This window comes from Myxocyprinus asiaticus, chromosome 42 (assembly GCF_019703515.2).
Source record: "Myxocyprinus asiaticus isolate MX2 ecotype Aquarium Trade chromosome 42, UBuf_Myxa_2, whole genome shotgun sequence".
Classification (NCBI taxonomy): domain Eukaryota; kingdom Metazoa; phylum Chordata; class Actinopteri; order Cypriniformes; family Catostomidae; genus Myxocyprinus; species Myxocyprinus asiaticus.
Window position 1 is genome coordinate 17,599,572 of NC_059385.1, and position 22,629 is coordinate 17,622,200.

A 22,629-nucleotide genomic window follows, 5' to 3' on the forward strand; every position below is an offset into this window, starting at 1 on the left:
TATTTATATATATATGTACAGGGCGCATTTAAAATCTGGGATTCACATTTTAATTTAATCCTGGATTTATATATATATATATATATATATATATATATAAAGTAAAATTAATGAGAAATATTAAAAATGTAATGTTAATGTTGATTATTCAATTAATCTTCCCACTTAAATTGTTTGGCTGATATTGTAATTCGTAATGAAGAACAACTGCATTACATGGGGGTGTCTCATCACTGGGGATTTCAGACTTTTGGATCCACTGTGTGAAATAAAATATACTGAAAATGTAAGGTAGTAAACTGTATGCAAAGAAACTGAATACACAACATAGCAACTTAAAGAACAATTTGTGGAACACAGGGAGAAAAATGCAAAATGCTTCAGGTTACAACTCTGATCAGAGTTGTAATCTGATTGCAAATTAAATGCTGTAATCCAAATTCTTTTTCAGTCAAAAAGTAATGTAACACGTTACATTTTAGTGTAACCAGATTGCTGTTACTGGCTTTCAATTAAGTTAATTACTTGAATAACAAAGAAATATAGATCTTATTTTGAATTCATAAAACAAAATAATCTTTTCTTGTACAAAAGTGTTTTAGAAAGAGACAAAAGTTAATGTGATTACTTTTTCCATGAATTAATGAGTCCTGTATCTTATTTCAAAGAGAAGTATTTTGTAATCTGCAGCTAATTACTTTTAAGTAACTTACCCAACACTGATCAAGATAGATCTTACACCTATAATAATTGAAACAAATGAAGACAAAGTGTTCCACTGTAAAAAAAAAATTAAATAAAATACTTAAAGGGATAGTTCACCCCAAAATGAAAATTCTCTCATCATTTACTCACCCTCCTGGCATCCCAGATGTGTATGACTTTCTTTCTTCTGCAGAACACATATTAAGATTTTTAAAAGAATATTTCAGCTCTGTAGGTCCTTACAATTGAAGTTAATGGGTGCCAAAATGTTGAACCTCCAAAATCCACATAAAGGGAACATAAAAGTAATCCATATGACTCCAGTGGTTAAATCCATGTGTTCAGACATTTTATATGATAGATGTGGATGAGAAATGGATCAATATTTAAGTAATTTTTATCATAAATTCTCCTCTCTGCCCAGTAGGGGTCGATATGCATTAATACTGAGAAAGGACTTAAATATGGATCTGTTTATCACCCACACCTGTCATATCACTTCAGAAGACATTGAGTTAACCACTAGAGTTGTTTGGAGTACTTTCATGTTGTCCTTGTTTAGATTTTGGAGTTTCAAAAATGTTGGCACCCATTCACTTGCATTGTACGGACCTACAGAGCTGTGATATTATTACTCTTAAAAATTTTCACTTGTGTTCAGCAGATGAAAAAGTCAAACATCTGGGATGGCATGGGGGTGAGTTAATTATGAGAGAATCTTTGGGTGAACTATTCCTTTAAGGTACCATTTGGGGTTCTTGCCACACTGGCAGAACCCTCTAGAGAATCTCCAAGCATCCTTTAAAGGAGCCTTGAATATCTTATGTACTAAAGGAACTTATTTCAAGAGCAAAACCTTTCCCTTTTGATGGGGCTACTGAAAGGACTGTTGACAGTCCTTAAGAGTTCTTGCAGTGAGTAGGAGTATCTCAGAACTTTGCTTATTGCATTAGTGACAATTTTAAAGTTTAAACAAATGCAAACCTCCACACAATTAAATCACTTTAGACTTTGTATTCTCCCTCAAGCCAAACCACTGCTAGATATACACCAGAGGAAATTGTTAGCAACACTAAAGTGTTTTATATGCGAACTCATAACTGCATGTAAAAAAAGGAATCAAATCACTACATCCATATGCATCCACATTTTCTATGTGGTCTCAAACATTCAGACCCCAAATTATACATAAAGGAAGGAATTTTTCATGGATATACATTAACTTTTTATTTATGCAAATAGAACATGTTTCAGGGTCCAGGGAAGAAAGATGCACATTCGTTTTTGCAGCACAGGGTTTTGCTTGACAGCAAGTCAATTTTAAAATCTGTCAAATGCTGGATCATTCAACCCGAAAGCTGCAAGTAAATATTTCTTCACCAATGTTTAAAATCTGCCATAAGTAATCTGCTCATGCAGCCTTTTGGGGGAGAAAAGAACACAAAACTAATAGTTGTAACGTTGTCTTTTGAAGCAAGCGTGCAGGTAATGATGCTGCAATGTGATGGACTCAATAGATCACAATTTATAAGATCTATTAAGTGATCTCATCTGTTTAAAAAAAAAGTAGGTAAAAAGTAGAGATGTCTCCACAGAAAATGGAATTTTTAACACAGGAGTGCACTTCGAACCCAGGACAAACACAAATGATGATAAATCAGCACTGGATTTCAACTCTAAAGTCCCAGATCATCTTTATGCCTAATCTGTAGATGATGTCATTAGATTCTGCCGAATATCCCATCAGCTCCAGAAAAAAAAAAAAAAAAACAAATTACTTAAGCCTCACAAAAAAATGTACACTATTCACAATATTTACAGCTTAAGGTTTGTCAGAAAAAATGATCAGTGGTCAGGCAGTATATCTTGTCGTTCATTTGTTCTCGAGTAAAGTCTTTATATCTTTAATGCCATGTTCTGATGCGACAGTTATCACATGGTCTAAAGCGTTGAGCCGACCAAGAAGCCTAACCATCTCCTTTATATGTTCCCTATGGAGAGAGACAGAATGATATGAATTACATAAATGTTGTGTATATACAGTTGAAGTCAGAAGTTTACATGCACCTTAGCCAAATACATTTAAACTCAAGTTTTTCACAATTCCTGACATTTAATCTTAGAAAACATTCCCTGTCTTAGGTCAGTTAGGATCAATACTTTATTTTAAGAATGTGAAATATCAGAATAATAGTAGAGAGAATGATTTATATCAGCTTTTATTTCTTTCATCACATTCCCAGTGGGTCAGAAGTTTACATACAATTTGTTAGTATTTGGTAGCATTGCCTTTAAATTGCTTAACTTGGGTCAAACATTTTGGGTAGCCTTCCACAAGCTTCTCTCAATAAGTTGCTGGAATTTTGGCCCATTCCTCCAGACAGAACTGGTGTAACTTAGTCAGGTTTGTGGGCCTCCTTGCTTGCACATGCTTTTTCAGTTCTGCCCACAAATTTTCTTTTGGATTGGAGGTCAAGGCTTCGATGGCCTCTCCAATACCTTTACTTTGTTGTCCTTAAGCCATTTTGCCACAACTTTGGAGGTATGCTTGGGCTCATTGTCCATTTGGAAGATCCATTTGTGACTAAGCTTTAACTTCCTGGCTGACGTCTTGAGACGTTGCTTCAATATATCCACATATATATCCACATAATTTTCCTTCCTCATGATGCCATCTATTTTGTGAAGTGCACCAGTTCCTCCTGCAGCAAAGCACCCCCACAACATGATGCTGCCACCCTCAAGCTTCATGTCTGGGATGGGGTTCTTCAGCTTGCAAGTTTCACCCTTTTCCAAACATAACAATGGTCATTATGGTAAAACAGTTCAATTTTAGTTTCATCAGACCAGAGGAAATTTCTCCAAAAAGTAAGATCGTTGTCCCCATGCGAACTTGCAAACTGCAGTCTGGCTTTTTTATGGCAGTTTTGGAGCAGTGGATTCTTTCTTGCGGAGCAGCCTTTCAGGTTATATTGATATAGGACTCGTTTTACTGTGGATATAGATACTTGTCTACCTGTTTCCTCCAGCATCTTCACAAGGTTCTTTGCTGTTGCTCTGGGACTGATTTGCACTTTTCGCACTAAACTACAATCACCTCTAGGAGACAGAATGCGTCTCCTTCCTGAGCGGTGTGAGATGGCTGCGTGGTCCCATAGTGTTTATACTTGCGTACTATTTTTTGTACAGATGAACGTGGTACCTTCAGGCGTTTGAAAATTGCTCCCAAGGATGAACCAGATTTTCCCATGATGTCAAGGAAAGAGGCACTGTGTTTGAAGGTAGGCCTTAAAATACATCCACAGGTACACCTCCAATTGACGCCAATTAGCCTATCAGAAGCTAATTTGCTAACTGCCTAAAGGCTTGACATCATTTTCTAGAATTTCCCAAGCTGCATAAAGGCACAGTTAACTTGGTGAATGTAAACTTTTGGCCCACTGAAATTGTGGTATAGTCAATTAAAAGTGAAACAATCTGTCTGTAAACAATGCACAAAGTAGATGTCCTAAACGACTTGCCAAAACTATAGTTTGCTAATATGAAATCTCTGGAGCGGCTAAAAAATGACTTCAACCTAAGTGCATGTAAACTTCTGACTTCAACTGCGTACGTGTGTATAAGTATAAGCTTTGCTTAACAAAAAATTGAAATTGTAACATTAAAAATATATTTTTATGCTGTATATCTAAACGTGTAATAAGCAAAGGTAGCAACAAAGTTGTGTGCCATTTACACAGGTGCTTTTTTTTTTTTCAAAGACACTGAAACACTTGATAGAGCCTGCTTTACCTAGCATTCCTCTTCTCTACATCTGATCCTGCCACACAGCTGCGGTAAACACTGCTGGCAATGTGTTTCATATATCTGCAGAAGTTCTCCATCTGAGGAAGGGTCTGCTGTCCTTTCAGACTGCTGAACCACTGGACAGGAAAACACTCCACCACCTGAGGGCAGCAGTGCAAATGGGCAGTTAAGCGCTTTGTGACTTTGTAATGAACACCACATTTATAATGGTGACAATCAAACTCTTATTATTAATGGATACAGATAAAAAGCATTATTTGTAAATAATCTGGCAAAATGGCAGTCAATAGCATTCTATTTTTTATGGCAACTGCATATGTGAACTTAAACATAAATTTTATCATGAATCTGTAAGGAAACTATTGAGACACATGTTCCATACAAAGGTGCAGAGGAGGTTTTAGTCGTACCCTGCGACATTTCTCCACACTCTCTTCGCTGACATCTACGGACTGCATGGCTGAAAGAATATAGCGGTTTAGTGTGCTGTCAATGGCCAATTCCTTCAGCACGGACTGAGACAGGATCCCATCCCACTTTAAAATATTCCCCAGAAACTGAAAACAAGAAAAAGGGAGAGAGACGCAGTTACCATTCATATCTTTACAAAGTGACTATTATTGCTAGGAATAAGCAGGTTCTACAGTGGAAAGTGAATAAAACTGGACGTAGTTTTAATATGAATGCAAGATTACACCCAAAAATAAAAATTCTCCCATCATTTACTCATCCTCATGCCATACCAGATGTGTATGACTTTCTTTCTTCTGCTGAACAATAAAAAAGATTTTTAGAATTACATTTCAGCTCTGTTTGTCCATACGATGCAAAAACTCCATACGACTCCAGTGGTTAATTCAACGTCTTCAGAAGCGATATGATAGGTGCGGTTAAAAAAACAGACCACTGGAGTCTTACGGATTGCTTTTATGCTGCCTTTGTGCTTTTTTGAGCTTCAAAGTTTTGGTCACCATTCACTTGAACTGTACGGACCAACAGAGCCAAGATATTCTTCTAAAAATTTTTGTTTGTGATCAGCAGAAGAAAGTCAGTTACACACATCTGGGATGGCATGAGGGTGAGTAAATGATGAGATCATTTTCATTTTTGGGTGAACTACTCCAGTAAGTTTTATTAGCCTTACCTTCACACAAGACCAAAACTGCCTCTGGGAGAAGAGGTAAGGACCAGAGTTCTTGTTCTCCATAACACTAATGGGGAAGAAACCATTAAAAAAAAATAAAATAAAATAAACAGTCACACACTGGTTTACAAAACATTGTCATAATCGGAACCAAGAGGAGGTGTAAATCACTAAATATTCTGCATGTACACAATGAGCTTTGCATTGAAAGACAGCATAAGTGACCATTTTAGCATTTCACACTCACTTTTTTGGAAACAATGGCAGGAAAATGTCATCATCAAGAGTCCGTCGTATTCGCATTACTATAGTCTTCAGAAGCTCCTAAAACAGACAGAAAGTTTCAACTTCATTCCTTAATACTTAAAGATGCACTCAATAATTTTGGTTTATTTTGCAATCTGGAATACTTGACTGGAATCTTCATCTTATGTGAGTTTACATGAATATATTCTTTAAATATGAGGACAAATCACTAAGTGAACCTTTAAAACCAAACAGGCAGTAAATCAAAATACAACATACACAGATTACAGATAAAATTATAGAAATGCATCCAACTCTTAAATTGTGTTCATAAACTCTTTTCATCTGTGCATGTCTAATTTGTGGTTCAGTAAAAATAACATGCAAAAAAGGCTTTTGACATCTGTTCACTGACTTGTGTGTTGCGGTTTTCACCGTGTAGCACAGTTGGGTAGTCTTTGATCAGCCTCTGCATGTAAGCCACCAGTCTGGACGTCTGACTGTTGGAGAGAGGATCCCATACCTGATCCGTCAGTACTGATGAGGCAACAGGAAAAAGGAAATCACGTTTTGAAAGGCGTGATTTGGGTTTGAGGTGCTTTTAGTTAAATTTAAAAGGCTGAATGAATTTGTCCATGAGAATGATGGAAACTTGTCTGACTGACCTGCCAGTTTGGGAAGAATGACTCTTTCTACAATGGCAGGCAGTAGGCTATTGTCTATGTCCTCCTCTTTCTTCAGGGTGCTCTGATCCTCACAGCCGTAAAACAGCAAAGACTCAAACCACAGCATGTACTCAAAATTTGGACACTCCACCTGCATAGATGAATACCAATAGTGAATATGTCAATTAAAGAACAACATTACGGTCATTCAAAGCTGATGATTATAAATTCATCTGGAACTGCATAGAAAGTCTTCTCTGTACCTCCAGTGGAGACCATGTAATGAGCTGCAGACGAATAAGAGGGTTGAAGAGTTTGGGCAGACACAGGTTGATGTAAGCGTCTCTGTAGCATGTCAAATACAACTTCCTCCAAGTCTCAAAGTGAGACTTTATGTTGTCCAGAGAGTGGAAATCCTCCACCACATCCTCAAACACCTTCTTCAACTCTTTTAAAATGCGATCTGAATGTGTATTCAAAAAACACAATATTAAATGAGTATGGAAGTATTTTAATGACAAATGTCTTTAGCACATTGAATTTCACTACCTGAAAATATAATCATTGCATTAACAGTTTTTGCATTCTTTGGGATATATGGTTCTATGTTTAAGCTGTGAATATTTCGGGGGCCTGGGTAGCTCAGCGAGTAAAGACGCTGACTACCACCCCTGGAGATGTGAGTTTGAATCCAAGGTGTGCTGAGTGACTCCAGCCAGGTCTCCTAAGCAACCAAATTTGGCCCGGTTGCTTGGGATGATAGAGTCACATGGGGTAACCTCCTCGTGGTCGCTATAATGTGTGGTTCTCGCTCTCTGTGGGGCACGTGGTGAGTTGTGCGTGGATGCAGGCAACTGAGATTCATCCTCCGCCACCCGGTTTGAGGCGAGTCACTACGCCACCACGAGGACTTAGCGCGCATTGTGAATTGGACATTCCAAATTGGGGGAGAAAAAAAAAAAGCTGTGAATATTTCAAACGAAAACATGTCACCTCTCTCTAGGTTGTAGCTAGTGATGTCAGTGGATGTCTCCTCGTCATCACTGGACAGCCCCTCCTTATGCTCGGCTCTCTTCCCATTCTGTTCTCGAGCTTGTCTACGTCGAGTTCTGTTGGGGAAAATAATTTCACAATATCAAAACACAGACTTATTAAACATACATATTAAAACTGCTAAATATCTGAGAAATTCAGGAGCTTTCTTTGATTTGGTGACTGACTGATATATCGGTCAATATTTGTCCATTTTGAGTTTATTGGCTATTAACTGTGCCCATTTGGTGAATTCCAAAGTCTACCAGCAACCTTATGAATGAGTAAATAAAAAGTTTCAAATAAATTAATTTAGGCCATTGACAGCTTACACCGTTGATCACAAGATTAGTTATCCAAAATTCAAACATGCATACATTAAGAAAATTTAGAAAGTGTACCGTCTGGCTTCTCTTTCAGCTATTCTCCTCTGCTTGGCGAGCTCATGATAGGCTGTGCGATCTCGACCGAATGAGTCCAGGTTAGGAGCCATAACAGCCTTACCTGAAATGGAAAGGACTAATATTAACCCTCAGTAAAACTGAACTCGCCAGTCCTGATTTAACCTGCACTCAGTATGTTTACATGCATTTTAAAAGATCGATTTCAGTCGGACTAAAACAATAATTTGACTTTTTATAATGTCATGTAAACACTTTAGTCCGACTGAAATTGTGCCAGTGCGATTTTTGCGAAGTTATACTAACAGATTTAGATAGTGCAACAGTATCTCGGCTTCGTCCAGCATGTACAGTACTGTGCAAAAGTTTTATGCACTTGTGAAAAATGTTGAATAGTGAGGAAGTCTTCAAAAATAATGGGATACATAATTTTCATTTATCAATTAAATTCATACAAAGTACAGTAAACATAAAAAAGCTAAATCAATATTTGGTGTGACCAACTTGGCCTTCAAAACATCACCAATTCCCCATGGTACACCTGGACACAGTTTTTCTTGGCTGTTGGCAGAAAGGATGTTCGAAGCTTCTTGGAGAATTTGCCACAGTTCTTCTTTCTATTTAGACTGTCTCAGTTGCTTCTGTCTCCATGTAATCCCATACTGACTAGATGTTCAGTGGGGGTCATGCCATCTGTTGCAGGGCTCCCTGTTCTTCTATTCTATTCTACTTGCAAAAGGATTGTTTGGGAGTCTAAAAATTATATTTCCTATTGACACACTAAAGCTGAAGATGTAAATAACCATCCAGATGGTGTTTGTGAAACATCTTATATGCCTAAGACTTTTGCACAGTACTGTATACAATTTAATCGGACCGCAACTGGCCTCTGCATTGTGCTCATGCTTTGAAAGACAGAGTTGATGTATTTAACAGATTTTCAATTGATGTCCTCCCTTCAAATATTCGATCACGCATGGTGTCATGTGTACTTGCACAGACAGATGAAGACTGTAACTTGACTGTGAAAAATCCACTGTAGCTCGATTATAACGGTGCATGTAAACGTACTGACTGATACATCTGTACAAATTATAAACTGCACATTAACATACAGTAGTACACACTAATAAAAATAAATAAATACATAAAAATAAATAAATAATAATAATAATAATAATAATAATAATAAAAACACATTATCTAGGAATTTCATTTTTGGAAAATTTCTTTGAGAAAAACTAAATATTTCTTCTCCAAACCTACCTGCTCAGAATCTTTGCAATGTTTTATTGTGAACACTGATCATTCAACAAGAAGTCTGTCCACTTTCACCATTCGAAAGCCACATACATTTTCATTTGTCTCACTCATATGTAAACAACATTCACACACAGGACAAATTCATGGACCGTGCCTATTATTCTGAGGTGTACTTAAACATAAATCGTAACTGTTAATGCAACAGTTACTGTAACTAAACATTGTAAAAAGTGGAAGAAAAAAAAATGAGGCCATTCAAATGAAAAATAAAAACCTTCAAGATGGACTGACTTGAAAGGCTGGAAAACTCCGATGATTCATCTTTAATATCATCCTGTCTTCTCTGGACGAGACGGGATGCCCGTTGCCGTAGTAACTGGTGCATGGCGGCCTCTAGCTCCAGAATAACAGGCACCTGAAAGATATGATGGTTTTTGTGACAGCTGAACCAAAACCAGGCGGCCAGAGGCCGAGACGGGGTCAAGGCTAAGTGTGTTGTGCTGTGGCATGGGAGAAAGAGCAGCCAAACTAGACCAAATTCAGCTCTGATTGAACAGTTCTATTCAACTTATCAAGGTAAGAACAGTTCAGTTTGTAAAGACACATTGTGTCAAAGTTAAGTCATGACTGAAACCGGGTCTCTTTGACTATGATCTGTCCTGTGTCAGACAGGTTTGGCTCAACTATGCTCAGATTCAGAAAATAGCATGATACTATTAACTGAAATAATAAAATATGAATATAAAATAGCATAATTAAATCATATATATTTACATATATAATGAATAACACTGTATAACAATACAAATAAAATAATATAATTAGGCTGGACAGATTCAAAGTGTTTCAGTGCTGGTGTAGTTACTGCATTTTGGCTTTGCAGGGTAGAGTAGCTAGCTATCATTAGCTAAATGAAGCTGTATCTGAATGATCATGTTAGCTAACTGTTAGCAACATTGGCTAAGTTGTTTGAGTTCATATCCGAAGTCCCTAAACGGCAACTTATTATTAATACTTCAAATGGTTAGGGGGCCTGGGTAGCTCAGTGGTAAAAGACGCTGGCCATCACCCCTGGAGTTCGCTAGTTCGAATCCCAGGGCGTGCTGAGTGACTCCAGCCAGGTCTCCTAAGCAACCAAATTGGCCCGGTTGCTAGGGAGGGTAGAGTCACATGGGGTAACCTTCTCGTGATCACTATCGTTCGCTGGTTCGTTCTCGATGGGGCGCGTGGTGAGTTGAGCGTGGTTGCTGCGGAGGATGGCATGAAGCCTCCACACGCGCTATGTCTCCGTGGCAACGCGCTAAACAAGCCACGTGTTAAGATGCGTGGGTTGACTGTCTCAGACGCAGATGCAACTGGGATTCGTCCTCCGCCACCCAGACTGAGGCGAATCACTACGCGACCACGAGGACTTAAAAGCACAGTGGGAATTGGGCATTCCAAATTGGGAAAAAAAAAGGGGAAGAAAGTTTTTTCTTACTCTAAATCTCACTTTCACTTTTACATCTAAAAGTCACTTGTGGTGTCTGTTTAGTTTCAGTTTCACATCTGAAAGAGAACATGAAAGTGGAAATTTAGAGTAAAAAAAGGACTTAAATATTGTTCTGTTTCTCACCCACACCTATTATATTGCTTCTGAAGACAAGGATTTAAACACTGGAGTCATATGGATTACTTGTGATTTTTGGAGCTACAAAAGGTCTGATCACCTTTCACTTGCATTGTATGGAGCTACAGACCTGAGATATTTTTCTAAATATCTTCATTTGTGTTCTGGATAAGAAAGAAAGTCATACACATCTGGGGTGGCATGAGGGTGTGTAAATGATAAGAGAATTTATTCCAATTAATAAGACTAAATGTTGGCGATCTGCAAGTTCTCCATGCCCCATATCAAAGATACCATGTTTTGTGAATATAGCACCTCTTTTTTTCTGAAAATAAGCCATTAAGAGCAAAACGTATGAATAACATGCCACCAAAGGCCATAAAGAAGACCCATATTTTGCTGCTTAAGTTGCCACCTGTTGTGGGAAAAAGGATGTAACGTTATACCATATACCAGGTTTAATAAAGAAAAGTATATAATGAATGAGTTTATATACTGTAAGGTAACTGCTATCATTTACACTTCCAATGTTATTGTAAAGGAATTTGAGGCCATTTTATTCTAGGCCAATACATTTCTGCAAGTCTGATTAACAACACAATTCAAACATAGGCAAAGTCAAATTAACTTACAAGTCTAACACCAATCACAATGCAGAAACAGTCAAGAAAAAAAGAGTCAACAAAAAACAACATAATGGCATAAGTATAAATCATAAGCTCATTCTTACCTTTTCACTGAAACACTCAAGCAAGTCTCCAACATACCCTCGCATTTCTTGCAAGAATCTATATTTGTCTTCAGCCTCCTGCGAGGAGCCTTCCAGGAGCTGGATGGTCTTATTGGAGGCCACCAGCTCCTCCTGGATCTGCTCATAGCGCCGGGTATTGGAACTGTGCCCCTGGCGCATGAAGCTCAGCCTGGCACACAGGAGAGTCAAAGAGAGATTTATTATTAGTGAATTAAGTGGGGATGTCACTATGGGTGGCACATGTCCTGATGGTTGAATGTGACAGCAGGCGCTGGTTTTGTTAAAAACCCCCATGAAATACAAATCTGGAGTTTCGTGGCTTTTAGTCCAAGTCCTTTTGCTTTGAAGCCATTTACATGCTAGTGTACTCCCTAAAAGTTAACAGACTAAATCTGCTAAAAGTGAATTTTCTCATCCAGGAAAACAGACCAAAATATTGTGGACTCATATTGTTAGTCACAGATTTTAGTCAATCAAATGCTCTCTGGAATGAGAATGTCCACTCCCACTAATCCCACCAGCAACAGACTAGCAAGTAGCAAATCATAGTTCATGGCTGTGATGTAACTGTAGCCTATTAGCCATTTAAAAAAAAGGGACAAGCGACCTTCGATATGTCCTGCCCAAACTTCAGGTTTCAATTGGAAATAAATCAACACAGGACAGAAAACTGCTTTTTTCAAGTGATTTCATGGGGTCTTTTAAGTAATAAGTGAATCTATTGAGTCGTAAATGACAAACAAAAACTGTTGCAAAATTTATGGATCAAATCACTCTATCTGCAGGGTGAAATATTACATTGCAGCTATACATGGCCGTCTTGGATGAATCTTGGACACATATCAAAATATCCAGCATTAACAAGGATCAGTGTGTGGGGATATTCGAAGGCACCTCAGCTGTGAGCCCCTGTGATTGGTGCATCCTCGCATGACACTATTCTGGTAGTCCAAAGTGCAATTCATCTTCAGTAAATGTGAATAGTGAAGATTTACATGTTGTGCATCAGAACTAGCAGGCATTCCAAAGCAGTCAAAACGATAAAGCTTCAGTACATTTAGAAAAATATCCAAGGAAATACCGACAAACTGGACAGATCTGAACTGGGAATTTGAGGGGTTACAGTAACCACCGATGAGAAGGCAGTTCAGACCGTACCTGTCTTTGAGACGTTTCTTTACCAAATCTGTGGTTATAGGGGGCAGATCACTAGACAGAATGGGATAGGGGACTGAAGTCTCTGTTTTCAAAGGCTTGCTGTTGTCTGCTCCAACAGTGGGGTAGGTAAACTGCATGGCGTAGGAAGCTCCATAGGGCTGTGCATCATAACTGCCTTGGTAATACATTGCTGTTTCCTCTGATTGGGTGGTTTGGACCTGAAACAGCAACACCGGACAAAACGTTAAAGATCTTAACATATAAATGTGCAATTCCTGGGAACTTTTGTCAGAATAGAAAAGACACTGTCTGGCACAAAACCTGTAAAGTAGTCTAGAAGCATTTAAAGGGATAGTTCACCAAAAAAAATTAAATTCTCTCATAATTTACTCACCGTCATGCATCCCAGATGTGTATGACTTTCTTTCTTCTGCAGAACACAAAGATTTTTAGAATTTCACGGTGACAAGAACTTTGAAGCTCCACAAAGCACATAAATGAAGCACTAGAGTAATCTATAAGACTCCAGTGGTTTAATCCATATCTTCAAAAGCGATACAACAGATGTGGGTGAGAAACACATCAACATTTATTTAAGTCCTTTTTTACTATAAATCTCTACCTTTGGGGGGGCCTGGGTAGCTCAGTGGTAAAAGACGCTGGCTACCACCCCTGGAGTTCGCCAGTTCGAATCCCAGGGCGTGCTGAGTGACTCCAGCCAGGTCTCCTAAGCAACCAAATTGGCCCAGTTGCAAGGGAGGGTAGAGTCACATGGGGTAACCACCTCGTGGTCGCTATAATGTGGTTCGTTCTCAGTGGGGCGCGTGGTGAGTTGAGCGTGGATGCTATGTCTCCGTGGCAACGCGCTCAACAAGCTACGTAATAAGATGCGCAGGTTGGCGGTCTCAGACGCGGAGGCAGCTGGGATTCGTCCTCCGCCACCCGGACTGAGGCGAATCACTACACAACCACGAGGACTTAAAAAAAGCGCATTGGGAATTGGGCATTCCAAATTGGGTGAAAAAAAGAAAGAAAAATATATCAGTAGGTGGCAATATGCACAAAGAATGTGAATCGCCAAATAACAAAAGACTGTGGAAGAGAAAGTGGAGATTTATTGTTAAAAAAAGGATTAAAATATTGATCTGTTTTTTTTTTTAACCACACCTATCATAATGCTTCTGAAGATATAAATTAAACCACTTTAGTCATATGGATTATTTTTATGCTGCCTTAGAGATTTTTGGAGCTTCAAAGTTCTGGCCACCATTCACTTAAATTGTACGGACCTACAGAGCTGAAATATTCTTCTAAAAATCTTAATTTGGGTTCTGCAGAAGAAAGTCATACACATCTGGGATGGCATGAGCGTGAGTAAATGATGAGAGAATTTTCTTTTTTAGGTGAACTATCACTTTAAGTTAGAGACGCATACTGTAGCCAAGAAGAGCACTAGAGGGAGCACATTGTGACCTTCCCACCTGAGGAATGCTGATACCCTTCCTGATCTGCTCCTGTTCCCAGCGGCTCACTTCCTCATCCTGTCCATTATCCAGAGCTTCATCATCACTGCCCTCAATACCTGAACCACAGCATACACACAGACATACACATTTAAAACAAACACTACGATCAGACCTTAGTACAAGGAACTGGATTCCTCATGCATTTCTTAGTCATTCAGCCAATACTTTTCTATTTAAGGGACTTATTTGCCATTTAAAATGACATCAGTTTTATTACAAGGACAGCCCCTTTTTGAACAACGTGAAATTAAAGGGAAAGTTCATCCTAAAAAAAAAAGACTTTTGGGTGAACTATCCCTTTAAAAGCTTTGCTCAAGGGCATACAGATGATAGGGGGTTCATATAATTCTCAATACATTTCCCCTTTTAGGGTTCGAACCAGCAAGTTTCATAAAACTAGCTCAGATCTTAACCACTATGCTACCATGACAGTAAACACATCACACACTGACCAATCTCTTCCGCTATTTTCTGCCTTTGACTCTTCATCTTGACGCCACTGAAGACAATTCTCTTCTCATCTTCGTCGTCGTCACTGCCGCCTTGCTCATCCTCGCGTACAAGGCGCTTGTTTGTCACCTCGTTCTCCACTAAGTTGCCTTCACCCCCGAGCTCTCGAGCCATCTGCCTACGTTTACGAGCGGCGTGGATGAAGGCCGCATCTGGGATCTCACCTTTAGGAACATATGAGAGTTATCGTTGGTGTAAACAGACCGACTAATTCGATTCATGTGAATCAGATTACCCAGGGCCTACACTAACCAAATCCATTTTAGTTGTGCGTATAAAATTGCACATTTGAGGTCACATGGAACGTTTGACAACACTGGATGTTTAAACGCAACACCCCTGAGTAGGAGTTCTGGTCTTGAATGTTTAAAAAACAAAACAGCCAAATCATGCTGACTTTGGTACTGCGAACTGTTCTGCAGGTCTGGTCTGGAGATGGTGATGGGGGTGTTTACCTGGCCTGAGAGAGCTGAGGGCAGACAGAGTCTGGCTGAATTCTGCACCCCCAGATCTTTGCTCACTCTCCTCGTCCTGTTCCTCATTGCTGTCCACCTCCATTTCTTCTTCTCCCTGCTCACTGCTGGCTCTGCTGCCCTCTAAGGGCTCTTCTTTAATTACCAGCTTTTGACCAGGTCCACCTGGAATAAACAATTCAATGAGCAATATTCATTGAATACTCGTTTATGAGTATAAGATTATTGGGGGCTTGCCGGGGATCTGAACCTAGGACCTCACATACCGCTAAACCAAATGGGGTCATTACATTATCTAGTTATAATTCAAATACTTGTTTCTGATGATACTTCTAAACTTAAAAATAATAAACAAACAAGAAATTGGCTTTACTATATATTCAATTTGTTGTTTTAAATTATGAAGCAGAATCTAAATTCTAATCTAAATCACCAAAATGATATAAATCGGGGGAAAAAAATGTATTGGTACCATCAAAGCGTGTACTTTGTCCCTGTATGGTATCACTGCTTTTTTCCAAATCCTCCATGTATTCTTTCTTCAACTGCTTGACGATCTTCTTGCTGTAGTTGGATTTCTTTACGCGGAACACTTCAGTGTCATCTAATGGTTGGAGATATGAGATACAAAGCATGAGTGTCCATTTCCATATCCTTGAACTGACATGATGAATCTGTGCTTATTACTATTAGGCATTAATTCAATTAGCTAGAATTTCTAAACACATAACAATCATACTAACTGCAATGTTCACATATATTGGTCTTCAGCCAATTACTGAATAGATTGAAACATATGCAGAACAAATCACTGTGCAGGTCACCAAACGGCTAATATATGCAAAGTAATCAATGGGGGATTCTCACGAAACCTTTCAAAAAATGTTCTGGTCCAAATTAATAATTAATTAATAACTCCAGAATCGGGGGCCTGGGTAGCTCAGCATGTAAAGACGCTGACTACCACCCCTGGAGTCACGAGTTCGAATCCAGGGAGTGCTGAGTGACTCCAGCCAGGTCTCCTAGGGAGGGTAGAGTCACATGGGGTAACCTCCTCATGATCACTATAATGTGGTTCTCGCTCTCGGTGGGGAGCATGGTGAGTTATGCGTGGATGCCGCGGAGAGTAGCGTGAAGCCTCCATATGCGCTAGGTCTCCGCGGTAATGCGCTCAACAAGCCACGTGATAAGATGTGTGGATTGACGGTCTCAGATGTGGAGACAACTGAGATACGTTCTCCGCCAAACAGATTGAGGCGAGTCACTACGCCACCATGAGGACTTAGAGCACATTGGGAATTGGGCATTCCAAATTGAGGAGAAAAAAAATAAATAAAATCATATAGAAAATGTTATATACGTCTTTCCAACAATTCACATTACCGCAACGTGAAAAAAAGACAGTCATCATGATATTACTATTACCACAACATGAAATAATGATATATTATTTAATTTGTAAATGGCCATTAAGATTTATCTGACATATTTTCATGACAGTTATGCACTCCCCAATTCTCATTACTGAAACCTGAAAAAACGGTCATTGTGATATTATTAGTGCTGTCAACATTACAGGGATAGTTCACCCAAAAAGAAAAATTCTCTCATTATTTCCTCACCCTCATGATATCCCAGGTGTGTATGACTTTCTTTCTTTACCAGAACACATTTGAAGAAAAATAGAAAAACATCTTAGCTCAGTAGCTCCTTAAAATGCAAGTGAATGGAGATTTCTCTTTTGAAGCTCCAAAGCTCCAATCACAGACAGTCAGCATAAATGTCATCGATACGACTCCAGCGGTTAAACTGAGGTCTTCTAAAGTGATACGATCACTTTTATTCTGAAAAAAGATCAATGTCTGAGAGTGCCTGCCTACTGATTAATATAAAATGAGGGTTTAATGCCCATTGTAATGAATACTAGTTCTAATACTAGTCAACATCCCACTTAGACTTTGGGAAATGTTTAATGTTACTCGAATTGGAGCTATTGACTCTATGCACAGTCACTTCCGCATTTTTCCTCAGGGGGCACACTTACTTCCGGCGCAGCGCCGGAAACTGTCGATGCTGATTAATGCTGTCGATACGACTCGGGGGAAAATTACTTTTCACACGCGTCATTTACACAAGTTTCTGCGGATGACTCTGAACAATATCCATCGCACATTGAGACACGGAGCTGTTGATCCAATTAAAAGGAAGAAGGGGTTTAACAACGTGTATTTTAAGTTATCGACCACAATGAGGGTGAATATTCACAAGCCATAGACCAGCACTGATTTAGCAAGGTTCCTGCTCCTGTTTCCAACTGTATTACACATGTAATTGTTTTGATTCATTTTGCTAGATAAAGTATAGCCCTGTGATATTATAAGTTAATATAATATGACAATTGATGATAATCCAGCTTCACACCAAATGCAGGAGTGAACGATCATATATTTCTTAACATAATGACTCTAACCATACAATTTGTCTAATAGTGGTCAATATTAGTTTATTGTTTTCCATTTATGCAGTATAATATAATTTTCACTTTCAGTTAAATTTACGTTAATAAAAATCGTGTCCCGTTTCTGAGAGATTTGTCATGTGCGTGTGCAGAGGTCTGCCGAACTGAAGAGAGCACTGATGTTGGACAAATGCTTATAAAAAAAAAAAAAAAGTGAACATTTTATTCTCCTTTTTTCTTTTATTTGCAAAAAAGAACAGTTAACAATGATGCAGTAATTTGACACAATAGCCTAAACATAGATTAAATAGATTAAAGTGTTAACACTTGACAATAATGTTCCATTCGTTAACATGCATTAATGTATTGGGCATCATGATCAAACAATTAACAATATATTGTTTTGCAGAATTTACTTATCTTTGTCAATATAATTTATTAAAAATACAATTGTTAGTTCATGTTAGTTCATAGTGCATTAACTAATGTTAACATATACAACTTTTGATTTTTAAAATCTATTAGTATGTTGAAATTAACATTAAGATTAATAAATGCTTTAAAATTATTGTTCATTGTTAATTCATGTTACCTAATGTTAACTAATGTTAACAAATAACCTTACTGTAAAGTGTTACCAATTGTGTTATTGTTTCTTTACTTTTACTTTTGAATACTGTGGTGTGATATTACAGATTATATGAATATAAATTAATCCTCAACTGTAAATTATTTTTTTCCTCAGTAGTGCTTTACTCATGCGTAAACTCATGCTTTGACTAGGGGGAAAATATAATACCACATCCCACATCGTCTTCAGGAATCGCTTGTGTTGCAGTATTACTCACTTGTAAATCACTGTACAATTGCTGGATGAAAATACTTTCAACACAGAGGAAGCCTTACACAATGGTATAGCAGTGCTCGGCCGTTCTGCAAGCTTCAGATCGTATGTATTTACACTTTTGGAGCTCATTACTGAGATCATTTTTATACTTTTACTAAATAAAATCACATTTGTTGAGATAAATTATTTTAGAAAGAATAGTAATTTGCTACAACTCTTGACACTTTTACGTTAGCTGGACACGATAACGGAAAACGAAATACGTAGGCTACGTTCCGTGCATAGAGTCCATTTTAGTGAATTTCTGTCTTTATACTGTGGAGTTCGGAAAACGTTAATAGCATTTTTGTTACATACTGTATTGTTTTGTTCTATTGTGTTGTTCTTTCCAAAGAACAAATAAATGCATTATGACAGGAAATAAGTAGGCTATAAAAAGAGTCAAATTTTACTACTTTTAAAATCTGAGATTAATTGCAATTAACTACGAAAAATGATGATATTACGATTAAAAAAAAATGTAATCTACTGACAGCCCTAGATATTATTATCACAATGTTAAAGAACTAAATATTATTTAAATTGTTAAGTATTTACAAATCATAGAAGTACTCCCCTGTTACTGCCTTTCATTTTCATTGATTTTAATTAAAGAAATAGTTCACCTAAAAATGAAAATACTTTCATCATTTACTCAGCCTCATGCCATCCCAGATGTGTATGACTTTCTTCTGCAGAACACAAACGAAGACTTTTAGAATATTTCAGCTCTGTAGGTCCATGTGAAACATATTATTTACATATATCATAACATATTATAGTATACATATTATAACATGTATATTTAAGTCCTTTTTTACTATAAATTCTCCTCCCTGCCCAGTAGGTGGCGATATGCACGAAGAATGTGAATCAACAAAAACAAAAGAACAACAACTCTTAAGGCCCTGCATACTTCATACAAAATCGAAGAACAAATGGGTGTGTGGTCATTTAAAACAAAATCTGGCCAAAAAGAGTGTTTTTGCATATGGCGAACAGGCTTCACTTAGTTTGCCTACAAATGATGACCAAATGCAGTGAAGTTTTTGTTCTGCCAATGTGTTTGTTTGGTGTTATTTCTCTTATTCCCGCACATTTCTGAATTTCTTGACCTAGGAGAGCTCAGCGTTGATGATTGGTTAAACGTAATCGTGGGTGTACTTTGGACATGATGTTTTTTGTTTTCAATTGCACCTGCCAGCTGAGGAGTTCTTTCCCAGGTTACTGTTGTTAAAATTGAAAACTTTGCAGCCCATCTCTTAAAGACTGTGAAGAAGTATACTTATATATATACACACACACACACACACACACACACAAGTATAGCGTGGTATAAATGCCGGCTTCATATATATGTTCCTTGAGGTTCACTTATAATATTTCTAAAGTTTTGTGCACAAAAAATACAAATCATATATTTGTAAAAAATGATAATTTTTCACACTCATTCTGACCCTGTCAGAAATGCTCAGTATTGGTGCTGCTTCTCCTTTAAGGCTAGACAGTGACCGGCCACTGTTATGATTGGCTCTCTGCTCTTGACTGACCTGGGGCACATTCAATCTCAAAACGGTGTGCACCGTTTTGCTACGTTTCCGGGTTGAATGACATGTTTCCTCAAAATGGTGCGCAACGGGCTTTAAGGTATGTTTTCGCTCATTCTCTCATATTAAAAAGGCAATGCGCACAATGGATCCAACTAAAGTCCTTTACAAATGTGTCCACTGCAGCTTGGCGTATGCAACAATTGAAGACATTAGAAGAAATGTTTGCCTTATCCTGAAATGCAAGGCAAATGTTGGATCACCATAATTAGGAACCATAGATTCCACATATCCCTTCACTCGATTGCGATGTTCTCTTCTATTCTGGTTGGCAAGGGCAGTGACTGTAACATCAAGCATATTTTGTAGTATTAGGGTGCTTTCACACTGGCAGTTTAGTTCGAAACAGAGCACGGTTCGCATGAAAAATACGTGGTAACGTGAAAGCTGTCATGCGGACCGGGGAGCGCACCGCGGTACCGAACCCGAGACTACCTGTAGGAGGTGGTCTGAGTTCAGTTGCAATGGAACTGTAGTGCGATTCGCGTGAATGTGAAAGCAAATCGGACTCAGGTGCGCACTCATTCATGAAGTAACCTGCGCATGCATTTTAGTCGATGACGTCATCAAACGTTTCAACTAATAAATATAGGGTATAATAGGAGATGACATTGGCGATAACTTCACCTTGGACACGAGTGTAAGCGTGCAGTGTATACAAAGATGCAAATGAATTCCATGCAATCAGCTGTCTCCTCAAAAAACGCTGTTTGCGAACAGCAGCAAGCCGCCTTCCCCTGGACATCTGATGAGTTATGCCATGAAGCGCACATATATGCAGTTGTCGTTCACTCTGCTGTGCACAATGGCACCAAAATAACAAAAAAACAAAAAGTATGAGGAGTCGCGTTGTGTTCTCCATGCTTGTTTGTGATAATGTAAGATGAACGCAAATGGACCGGGGTTCGATAGAATGAAGTGAGTGTGAAACCAGATCAACGCTGCAGGGGGGCACCGGGCACAATCGCACTCGGAATCGGACCGCAGCAAACGTGCCCGTGTGAACGTCCCCTTAAACACATATTTAAACCGATTTCATCAGGCTCTGAAAATTCTTCGAAAAGAACGCAAAGAATGGCCTTCTCAGCTGCCATAGTTGCAATGCTTGCGTAACACAACGGGGTGTTCAACGCACCACCGTATCCATTTAAATAAAGGTTTTGCTACGTCTTGTTGGAGCTGAACGTGCCCCTGCTCTCTCATTGCCATCTCACTGCTCACCACTACTGGGCGGGACTAAGGAAGTGATAAAATAAAGTAGGCGTTGTTGAGTTGTTTTGAAGGCGGTCAGATGCAAACGTCTACTACAGTGTGACATCACAATGTGGAGGAAGTAGAGAATTTTCATTTTGAAAAGTCATTTTGGCAGCTTGGTTTCAACAAATGCTCTTTTTGCAGTGAGACGGATGTTTTGAGGTCTGAAACTTACAGTATATATATATATATATATATATATATATATATATAGTACAATGGCCGTTTATATGTTAAAAGATAAAGGAAAATGTTATTCCTGATGTCATAACCCCTTTAATGATCCAGGTTAATTGATAGCATGTTGGCATCGTGAACAGCACTGCAACACCACGAATTACTCAAAAAGCATTGCTTTATTTAAATATGTCCCTCTATTTATGTTAGATATGCGTCTCCGATTCCAGATAATCAAGTACCTTCATCATCATGGAAGCTTAACAGGCTCGCTTTCGGTTCCTCGCGGTTCTCTTTTTTTTTCTTCTTCTCTTTGCTGAATTTGACAGCACCGGGCTGGAATCCGTTCCCAAGATTGTTCAGCATGTTTGCTCCGGTGGCGAGGCTGGTGGTGGTGATCTCGCTCGAGTTCACCGAGTTTTCGGCTCCGGGCCCGCTTGTCTGTTGATCCTCCTTTTTCTCCTCATCGTCCGAGTCATTCCGCCGCCTTAAGTTGCACCTTTTTGCTTTCTTAAACATTGTGATGGAGTTTACAGCGCATCTAGGAGAGTACGTGGAGGCTAACCTGGAGATTTTCGTAAGGTGCCACAGATAATGACAAGTCCACCATTTTGCCGTTGCAGGATGCGTTTTTGTTCGTCTGTCACTTTTTGGATTTGCTGCGCGGCGACTGGAGAACACTGCTGCCCACTAGTGGAGAAGCGCGGCCCCATTAATCCATTTACTGTGTGCTAACATCATCCAGTGCGTCTAATATCATTCTATTCTAGGCCAAGCTATTATAAATAAGCTGGGTCCACTGAAAATTGCAAATAAAAAAAGTAAAAAATACAAATAAAAAATAAAAAGGTTTACCAAAAGGTCCGTGTGCTTTTGTGTCCATTCCTTTTTCTTTTTTAACCCAAAAATTAAAAACTGTGTGTTTGTGTGTTTTTTTTTTTTTCTTTATTGGTTTTA

At 38.6% G+C, this 22,629-nt stretch overlaps 1 protein-coding gene across 2 annotated transcripts; it reads right to left on the reverse strand.

The window, feature by feature from the left end:
* Positions 1 to 1,917: 1,917 nt before the first annotated feature.
* Positions 1,918 to 22,308, reverse strand: LOC127432486 (PAX3- and PAX7-binding protein 1-like). Of its 2 annotated transcripts, none has more exons than XM_051683608.1 (18): positions 21,915 to 22,308; positions 15,763 to 15,894; positions 15,273 to 15,455; positions 14,760 to 14,981; positions 14,263 to 14,363; positions 12,782 to 12,999; positions 11,603 to 11,792; positions 9,555 to 9,678; positions 8,001 to 8,103; positions 7,561 to 7,676; positions 6,831 to 7,030; positions 6,568 to 6,718; positions 6,318 to 6,439; positions 5,904 to 5,980; positions 5,657 to 5,723; positions 4,923 to 5,069; positions 4,498 to 4,652; positions 1,918 to 2,696 (listed from the first exon to the last, which is right to left on the reverse strand). In XM_051683608.1, the coding sequence occupies exons 1-18, from the start codon at positions 22,189 to 22,191 to the stop codon at positions 2,579 to 2,581; spliced, it is 2,703 nt and encodes a 900-aa protein (XP_051539568.1). In that variant the 5' UTR covers positions 22,192 to 22,308; the 3' UTR covers positions 1,918 to 2,578. The 2 variants fall into 2 exon arrangements, with proteins under 2 accessions (XP_051539568.1, XP_051539567.1); XM_051683607.1 differs by having other exon boundaries at positions 12,518 to 12,999.
* Positions 22,309 to 22,629: the final 321 nt, after the last annotated feature.